The 10049-nt window shown below is 36.9% G+C and overlaps 1 protein-coding gene across 1 annotated transcript; it reads right to left on the bottom strand.

Moving 5' to 3' along the window:
• Window positions 1-689: 689 nt before the first annotated feature.
• On the bottom strand, window positions 690-2469 carry LOC110036621. The gene has a single exon (XM_020741107.1). The coding sequence runs from the start codon at window positions 2389-2391 to the stop codon at window positions 895-897; it is 1497 nt and encodes a 498-aa protein (XP_020596766.1). The 5' UTR covers window positions 2392-2469; the 3' UTR covers window positions 690-894.
• Window positions 2470-10049: the final 7580 nt, after the last annotated feature.

The raw sequence follows: 10049 nt of genomic DNA, 5'->3' as shown, positions 1-10049 counted from the left end.
GGATTGAAAGTGTGAACTTCGTAGAGAGAGAGAGAGAGAGAGAGAGAGAGAGAGAGAGAGAGAGAGAGAGAGAGAGAGAGAGAGAGAGAGAGAGAGAGAGAGAGAGAGAGAGAGAGAGAGAGAGAGAGAGAGAGAGAGGAGAAACTTTGCCTTTAGAGAATACAATAATCAAGTATAAGCAACCAAACTGGCATAGGATGATCTATACAATGCAAAATTAAATGGTATACCTAGAAGTCAAAAATATCAAAATAAAGAGAAAAAAAGACAGCTAGTTCAGTGTGAGGGATTGCGCCTCAATCAAACAGGTTTTCTTGATACATATTTGCTCCATATACAGAATAATCTGTTGGCCAATCCGGTCCTCACAAAAAAAAAAAAAAAAATTTTAGGTAATCAAAGAGCCTTTTTCTATTGAATACCCAAAATAGTATAGTGAGAAAAGTGGAGAAAGAAGACAATTCAGCAGGCTTCAGTAAAATAACCAAAGGAAAAGCATAAAGTTGGCATGAAACTAGCTAGTATTACTCATGAAAGGGCTTCATAAGTTCTTAAATATTAAAAAAGAAAGAAGAATAAGCAGGTCCAAAAAGAAAGCAACTATTTTTTTGTGTTTAAAAAGATGTTAGCATATAGTTCATTTGAGCATATTCAACATTTAAATCTACATATTAATAACTCAAAAAATATCAAACAAGATAAAAATTCAACTCAAGTTAACATAACACCTTTGTACATAAGAACCAAAAAGAAAGGAAAACTCGGTAGCCTTGATAAACCTAAACTGTTAAAACATACATGGTAATTTTTCTTGCTTTGCACACTAAAATCTAAACTTGTAAATGAGTCAAAATCAAACCTGAACAAAGCATTCAGTGTAACTGCAACGCCAGCTCATATCCCAGCCTTCAACCTCTCATACTCTGGATTGTCTGTTGGCAATTCATACCGGCACACAGGACAGGTGTTCCGAATCCCTAACCATGGCAGGATACAGTCACTATGGTAAAGGTGAAAACATGGCAGCTGTTTTGTCTTCTCCTCCAGTGCAAACTCATCCTTACAAATCGCACACAAGCAGGTATTGTTTGCCAAATCTTCCTCAGTTAGTATGATGGATGGGAGTGAATCGACAACAAGTTTGGCTGCCGGAGGACTTCCTCTAATTATATTATCATGGTCAAGTAGTCCGAATTGGAAATCATAATCAGAGGGGCTGAGGAAGACCTCATCTTCTAAATCAGGTATGTCTTCAATGTGCTCAACAGTAGTCCCAGCGTTGTTTCTGGCCATTGCATGATTATTCATTGCCAAGAGAACCTCCCAGACGATATTGCTTCCAGTGCCAATGACATCCTCTTCTTCCACTTCTCCACGCGCTTCCTCTGGCTCGAATTGAACATCGATCACCTCTCCTCTTCCACTCGATGTCTCATCATCGTTAATGCCAACCATCATGCTAAGAACCCCACGATCATCAAGCCGATCGTCCACTTCCTCCCACTCGAACTCTTCGCTGGAGTTTCTCCGTTCCTCATCAACGGGGATAAAACCCCAGCTAAGGTGCTGGCCCAGACCGTCTGGTGTCCGATCCGGGCCTGCGCTAACGGCATCGCAATCCGTGGCAGCGATCACGCCATCGTGTTCCGACGAATCTGAATCAGATCCAAAACCCACGAACCGGAGGCCTGGGGCCCGATCCGGCGCTACGCTAACGATATCGAGATCCGTGGAAGGGATGACGCCATCCGGTTCCGACGAATCTGAATCAGATCCAAAACCCACAAACCGGAGGCTTGGTGCCCAATCCGGGGCTACACTAACAGTATCGCGATCCGTGGAAGCAATCACGACATCGCGTTCCAACAATTCTGAATCCGATCGAAAGCCCATGAACCGGAGACCTGGTGTCCGATCAGGGGCTACGCTAACGCCGTCGCAATCCGTTGCAGCGATGACGCCATCGTATTCCGACGAATCTAAATCAGATCCAGAACCCACAAACCGGATGTCTCCATCGCGCGATTCAGGGCTGCCCACAAAGAGTCCATTCCCAATCGCTTCTAACTCGCTTTCATCGGAGAAATCAAACAACCGAAAATCACGGGCATCTAGGGCTTCAGGATAGCAGTCAAAAATAGGCGACGGAGGCGTGTGGTCGGATAAATCATGGGGAAGGGGTATGTGATAGTCGCAGCATTCAGAGGCAGTAATGGCGGATTCCTCGGAATCGGAGGAGGAGCTCCAGCAGCCCACAATAAAACCGACAGTGGGATTGAGAGGGGAGGACCAATAGAGCGATTCGTCCTCCTGTTCTTCGTCTTCCTTAGCTTCTTCTTCTTCCTCCTCCTCGTCGTCGAGGAAGGGCAAAAGCTCCGCAATCTCCGCCATGGAAAAATATTGAAGATGAAATAGACGGTAGCTAAAATAAAACAAAAAGAACACTACCTGCGAATCCCGTGGGTTTGCTTATACCTTGTATCGTTGTTATCAACTTGGAAGAGTTGTGAAGAAATATAATTCTTATTGATTTAATTTCATAATTTTTTTATTTCTTTTGATCAACACATATACATAACTTATCCCCGATTGATAATAATCACATAGGATAAAATCTCGGAAAATAACGATCGCCACTATCTCCAAATCACATTGGCATGAGCCAAAACTATCTTGAAGGAACTCATGAATTTTCCATCTGTTTTATGCTTTCCTTTACCACCAAGTATTCAGTTTTGCAAGGACTTTAGAATTTAAAAATTTTATTTTGATAATCATCAAGGTTTACTGAATTAGTAAACTAGAGTTTCTTTTGTGGAAGTAAATATTACACTTTCCCTGTGAGATCGATACGTGGGTACTCTTGAACTGCATTACTGTTTGATATGTGCACTTGAGTTGTACGGCCGACTTACGTCGCAACAAGTTTTGGTGCGTCAAGTTTTTGGTCCTGTTGCTGAAGAAAGACATTAATTATCCTTTCTGTTGTTAGAAAAATTTTAGTTGAAAAATTGAAGATCTAATTATGATATTTTTATTTTCTTGTTTTATGTTGTATTTTTCTCTATTGCATCTGTATTTTTTTTATATTCTTTGCAGGCGCTGAAAAAATAAAAAAACTAAAAAAATTTAAAAAACAAAAAAAAAAATAAATTGTTGTTTTTATCTTTATTTTGTTTTCTATTTAATTTTGTTCATGTATGTATTTATTTTTTTTTGAAAAAGAAATGTTTCAACACATTGAATTGACAAACCTTCAGGAAAATAATTTTAGAACTTTTGAAGAGCATAACAACACATTGATGACAAGCCTTCATAATCTTTAACCTCATGATATAAGAGCTAGGTTTGACCATCCCTCTTTCAATACCTACAACCCTAACTAAACTACTTACCAAAACTTTAATTGGAACATTAGTGACATTAATGCAGAAAACTAAGTTTGGAGGAGAACTCAAGCCAACGATAAGAAAGTAGAACAATTTCGGTAGGGGATACATTTGTCAAACTCAACTTAGAGAAGTCACTTCGGAACCCCAATTTAGGCAGAATAACCAATCTTTAGAATAACTGTTATTAAATTCGAGGAATTAATCCAACACCTACACGCAAAGTTGGTTGACCTACCACAACTTCAATCAGAACAATAATAACCCTAATATAGATAACTAACAATGAGAGAGCACTCAAGCAAATCCTACAGAAAGTTGGAATAGCTAGGGTAGTGACTACGCTGAAGAAAGTGAGTATTTGAAGAAATTAATCATAAACATGGGGATGGAGTTACAAAGCCAAGCTAATGCCCTTAGTTACATAGAAAATCAAGTTGGGCAATTCGCTAACATATTAAGCGATAAATCCCAAGAGATAACTAGGGTAGTAGAGGTCCATAAAGTTGAATTAAAAGAGTTGATCCCTAAAGAGCATGCTAAGTTGGATGAATTTGGTTAGATAATGAATGAGGAAGGATCTGCTCTTCTTCTCACGAAACCCCCATGCATTGTGAGGGAGATAATTAAGCCTATTGCACCTCCCATAAAAGTGCCCCAAGAGAAGGAATTTAAAGATAGCCATAAACAAGAGAGTAACCCAATAGAGCTAAACCCTTAACCTGAAAAAACCTATGGAGAACCTAATCCAAGAATTAATATACCCTGATTTACCTTTTATGAACCCATTTCTTGCAACTATCGAAGAAAATAAGAATCTGCAAAAAGGGGAATTAATTGGGATAAACATTATTTAGAAAGTACCCTTGAGAATGATTATCTGAATAAACCCCCTACATACCCTCAAAATGACTATTACAGAACTGAGAAAGAAAAGTTGCATGAAAAACTAAAATTTGAGGACTTGGTAGAAAATTCAAGATCAACAAAAGAGTCGGCAATTGATCGGAGTTTGCTAAATTGGAATTTTGATCTTGGAAAAAGCTTTTTTTTTTTCGTTAGGCTGAGGACGTTAAACTAAGCGGTATCTTGGGAGGCAACCAAAGTGTTATCTATTGTGTTGATCATGTTTTTTTTTTCTTTTTTTTTTCTTTTTGCATTTTATTTTGAAATTTGCTTGAAATCAACTTTAAATTTTAATTTGAATTAGTGTTGAATCTTGTATCTCTATAAAGTGACAACCCATATATTGAGGTTCTTACTGCACAATATTTTCTGTGTTAGCATCCATTTTTTATATGACACACACATGACAACCTCGTTAAGTGGCACAACACTATAGCTGGGTTCTACAATATCATAGTTGTACCTCAAGTTGACTATGGCCAAGTCGACAATACCCTTGGTACCCTCCAGGTTGACCTTTATTTCTGTGACATATGATTGTATCCTACTGATATGGACATTCCCGTGGCGCATATCATCGACTAAAGTACACTACAATGTGTTTGGATTTTAATTAAAATGCAGTTGAAAGACAAAATTAACTAAACTAAATACTAAACTTTCAAAAGTAAATGTAAAAAAATTAAAATTAAGATGTTGTGACGGAAAGTTCAAATTTAAGAAAGCATCCTTCCCCTTTACAATGAGCGTATGATTTGTGAAGAAATTAAAATCAATTGAAAATATATATAAAAACTGTTTTATGATAAATAGGAACAATCTTATTCTTTACCCTCTTTCGAAAGCATAAAGAACATTGACTAATCCGGAGTATGACCCCCTAATTCTATAGTTAGGATTGGAAGATACTGACTGCCACTCCAGAGCTCCCACTACTCCCTCCTCTGAGGGCCAACAATCTCACATCAGTTTCCAATTAACTAGACCAAATTGGGGAATTTAATCTGTCACCTTAAAATCTCCAATTCTGCATCGAACAAAATATATGTCCTTATTTATTTGCACTCAATTACATGGATGAAATACTCTCCCATGAAAACAAATGTGATTTTCCCCATGTTGTAGAAATCATAGCGCTTTCAGAACATATGTTTCTCAACACATTTTAACATTTCAATTGGCTAGATCGAAAAGTAAATGAAGATTGGAGTTCAAATCATCACAAATTATTTAGATATAACACCATATAAAATAAAATCAATTCTTTAAAAAACCATATCTCAAAGTAGGGAAAAGGATAAAGAAGACTACTCAGAATTCATGAGAAGGATAAGACAAAACACAGATTTTCATATATAAATATAAGTTAACAAAAAAAAAAGAAATAAAAGACACAACTTATCTTACAATCCTTCCCAACTAGAAGTTCTCTCCAAGCCTCCAAGCCTTTATCTCTTTACAAACACTCTCAATTCTCTCTTAAAAGTGTAATGAAGAAGAAATCTCTCACCTTCCCTCTCCTATTGCAACCTTTGAAGAAAATCTCCAAGCCCTTGACTTTCTCTCTCTCTCTCTCTAACTCCCCTTCTTCATGCCACACACCTCAATCCTCTTAAACTCCTCTTCTCCTCTTATTTTATTAAAGGCTACCTCCCTCCAAAAAGAATTCAAAATTTCCCTCTAAATTCTGTTTAAAAATCAACTCTTTTGAATTCAAAAGACATGTTCATTGATCCAAGAGACATATCCCTTCATAAAAGAATCTTCCAAAGTGTCTAGATGCATTGAATTACTCCAAGGGGTGTTTAGAACAAGTGTCCCTTTGAAAATTTGTATAAAATTTGTCTTGAACCGCCATAATCCACAAAAAGTCGTCCCTGGCGTATCTGACGCATCATGCACTAACTCTCTATCAAATGGCGAATCTAGCGCCAATCTGGCACATCATGTGTCAGTTTGCTGAAGACCATGCGAATCATGGTTTCGGCGTAACTGGCTCTAATTCAGCGCATATGGCGCCACTTCGACGCATCTGGCACATCATGCGCTAGAATTTGAAACTTCACTATTTTGGCTCCAAATTTTGTCTTTTTTGCTACTTTTGTTCCAAATGCCTAAAATTGATATACTTGCAACAAAAATATGAAAATACCCTTATTTAAAGTGTAATATCACAAAAATTAAGCATTAGATATATACTTAAAATAACATATCATTTTGGTGTATCAAAATCACGCAAACTTAAATGTTACTTGTTCTCAAGTGACACATTTACCATATAAAAGCATATGACTTAGGATAGATAATAACTTATAACTTCTATACTTTACTTAAATAAATAAAATATTAAAATTTAAGAAAATCTTTAATAACGTAGATTCAAATTCTATGTCTAAGAGTACTTAGTAGTTAATTTTAAAATTTCTGAATCTCTTTTCATTTCAAGAAGAATTTCAATTTGTCATATCAATGATATTTAGACTATTAATATGAAAAAGAACTTCAAGAAAAAATTACTAATAATGCTACTAATAATCTAATATAAGTTTAGAATTTATATTAAAGTTTTTTCCTTAAGTTGACTCAAGTGAAGCCAATTTTTGATTAGGCATCTCCTCAAGCTTCTCCTTACTTATTTCTCTTTTCTTTTCTTTTATTTTTCTTTTCTTTCTTTTAGGATCTTTTCAATCATTTATTTTACTTTTTCTTTTCTTTCTCTTTTTTTTTTTCTTTAAGTTTGAATTAACCGTAAAATTTTAGGTCAGTCTTTGTGAACAAGATCTTGGATGACGCAGGGAGAAGTCGATTTACTGCAGCAGAATTTCGTCGACGATCATACTATCAATATCTGGGTCTCTAATGAGGTGATACACCATAAATATATGAATTTTTTGACCCATATTTTATACTCATTTTAGTGATATTGCACTTTAATGGAAGATATTTTTTATGTTTTATTGCAGGTCGTTAATTTTTAGGATTTGGAGCAATAAGGAAGCAAAAATGATGAAATTTGGAGTCAAAATGGAGATTTCGAAGAATTGTTCAGCGCTGACGACATCAGACTGGAGGCCGACGACGTCGTTTGAAAGAGAAGACATATTTCATTAAATGGCCTCTAGCGTCGATGACGCCAGTGTCAGTGTAGACCCTGTTTCTAGAATATTCGATGAATTTGAACGATTTTTTAAGAGTTTTTAGATGCACCTATTGGAGAACTGACCCTAGGCTCTATTAAGAGCCAAAATTGAGCACCAACTCAACAACGCACAATGCCCAGGTGGAACTAGTCCACCAACACACCTATTGGAGTCCAACCCCACATGAAAATTAAAAAGTCCTTAATGGCCTCTTGAATCTCTCTGTTCAAAGGTTATTGAACAGACGGTCCTGAAGTCCAAAAGAGTTGACTGTACTTTCTCAAGATAGAAATGGGTAAAGTATGTCAACGGAAGAAGGGTAATTTGGATTATGAGGGACAGGAACACATTACCTAGTATGAAGATAAGATTTCTTGATTTAAATGGAGAGAAAAGCTAGTCCCCAGCTGAGTCGCCAAAAGCTGGTCTGCAACTATTTTTGTTGAAGAGTTGCTCATAAGAAGCTGTCGGTCACCGGAATCAAAATCTCGTCGCCCGCTTCGTAAGGACATTTTAATGTTTAGAAAAATATGAAATCAAACTGACCCCATATTTTTCGTAGTTTAGATGAAAGAGCATTGTACATCAAATCTTGTATATATCCCAAATACCAGACTGACCCCATATTTTTATAGTTTAAAAGAAAGAGTGTTTTATCTCAAATCATGTATCTATCCCGCGGGATAAACACAAGACTTGAAGATGAGACTCGATCAGATAAACTAAAATATATATGACGTCCGTTTGGTCTGCGAAACCGTTTTATTTGCCGACAAATTCTCCTATTTAATATGGAAAATTAAGCTAGGTTCGGACAAGCTTCCTATAAGGGCAAGCCCCTATAGTTAATTACATCTTAGATAACCGAAGTCACCTTAGAAAACTCTCGATAAAAATCAAGAAATATTATCTTCAAGGAGGTCAAAGGATAGGACTTTTCAAAGATATCAGACAAAGATGTGTGAAAAGGGATTGACTCAAATTTGGAACATTTTGGTTTTGGAATCCAAAGGAGGAAGAACTAGGGGATGCATGGATCTGGAGGAGAACCTGAGTGACATCCCAAGCTATCCTATGGTTTGGCTTCAATTTTAAAGATAAATATTTAAGTATTTCATCCTGCAAAATTTATTTGTTAGGGCTTACATTCGTGTGAAACAATCACACAATTAGCCTAGAAGATGTGAGGATTTAGGTCATGACGAACGACAACCTCAAAATTCTAAGACGAGTTAGGGCTTATATTGTACAACAGAGCTGTACAAAGGCCTAAAGATAAGGTGAGGATTTATGTTGCATAAGCAGACAATCTTGAAATTCTATGGCTTAGTTGTTTAATTCTAATGAAGGAATGGTTTAGCTGGGCAAGATAGGTTTTGCTGTTGAAGATGATCGTGCTGCCCACCATGCTAGCTCCAAGCTCCTTGTCGTGGCGAGTTTAAGTTTTCTAAGGTGTCAAGTTATGATGCCAAATCAGGTGACCCTATTGTTGAAGTTCTTTAAATGTTATGAGGGATGTTAAAGTTGATTAGAGCGACACTGGTTAGGATCCTATGGTTCCCTCATTTTGGTACCACTATTTTCTATCGGATTCATTTAGTCCAAATGAATTTATTAAACTCAACTTAATGAGTTCCATACTTTCATTTAGACCGTGGGAAGCCTAGTTAGCAATCATAGGTTACCTCCTCTGAGGGATTCCCAATCATCCGATAGAGACGTCTTAATTTAGTTATAGTTGTAGTTGTAGTTTTTGTGATGTTTGTGATTAAATTTTGAATGTTGTGGCAGTGAATTTTATCTTGGTTGATTTTAATTTTTATTTTGGGTTTTGGTGTTTTCCGGCCACTGGGTCGGCCAGCAAGGCCAGGGGAGGTGCCCAAGAAGTCAGATGAGCCAGAGGGAGGCTTAATTATGATTTACCCCCAAGGGTTAGTGACGATGAGGGAGATTTTGCAAGTTGGGTCCAAAAATGGATTAAAATCCCTTAATTTAGGTATCCATTGGTCCATAACATGCTTTGGTGGGCTTTTCATGGTTTAGCCTGGTCCCTAGAAGGAGTTTGGTGGCTGTGGAGTCATAAAGTTGGTGGCTTTAAGGTGGGTAGGCCAATTTTGGTGCATGGGTCCAATATGGGTCCAAATGACCAAAGCTTAGATTTGGGTTAGGCTAGCCATGATTGATCAACATTGTGTAGATGATTGTAATAAATATTTTTGGTGAAGGATTGAAGTAATTTTGAGTTCAATTGGAAGCTCAATTTGAAGGATTTTGAGATTTTGGTCAATTTGGGTATGTTGGACAAGACTTGGGCTTAGGTTGAGCTAGGCTTAAAATTTGGCTCAATTGAATGGTCCAAATGATCGAAGGAGATGCTATGAAGTTTTTTCATGACGGAATGGAGTGGAAATTTTGGGGCTAAAGCAATCAATTTAATTTTGGGGCTAAATTTGGGGCTAAAGCAATCAATTTGGTGGAATTTTGAGACATGGCCAATTTAGGGCAAAATTGGGGATTTTTGGATTTGAGTTGAAATTAAATGAAATTGAGGCTTTCCCAAGGCCAATTGAAGGTCAAGTTAGGAGTGTTATTAAGAGTTTAGGATTCAAATTGA

This window comes from Phalaenopsis equestris, unplaced genomic scaffold, assembly GCF_001263595.1.
Source record: "Phalaenopsis equestris unplaced genomic scaffold, ASM126359v1 Scaffold209375, whole genome shotgun sequence".
In the NCBI taxonomy this organism is placed as follows: Eukaryota; Viridiplantae; Streptophyta; class Magnoliopsida; order Asparagales; family Orchidaceae; genus Phalaenopsis; species Phalaenopsis equestris.
Note: the sequence above shows the minus strand (reverse complement) of the source record. Positions and strands in the feature narration are given on the sequence as shown.

Bases quoted from the DNA above. Each gene is read 5' to 3' on its own strand.
- LOC110036621 (XM_020741107.1), bottom strand. From the start codon at position 2,391: ATGGCGGAGATTGCGGAGCTTTTGCCCTTCCTCGACGACGAGGAGGAG.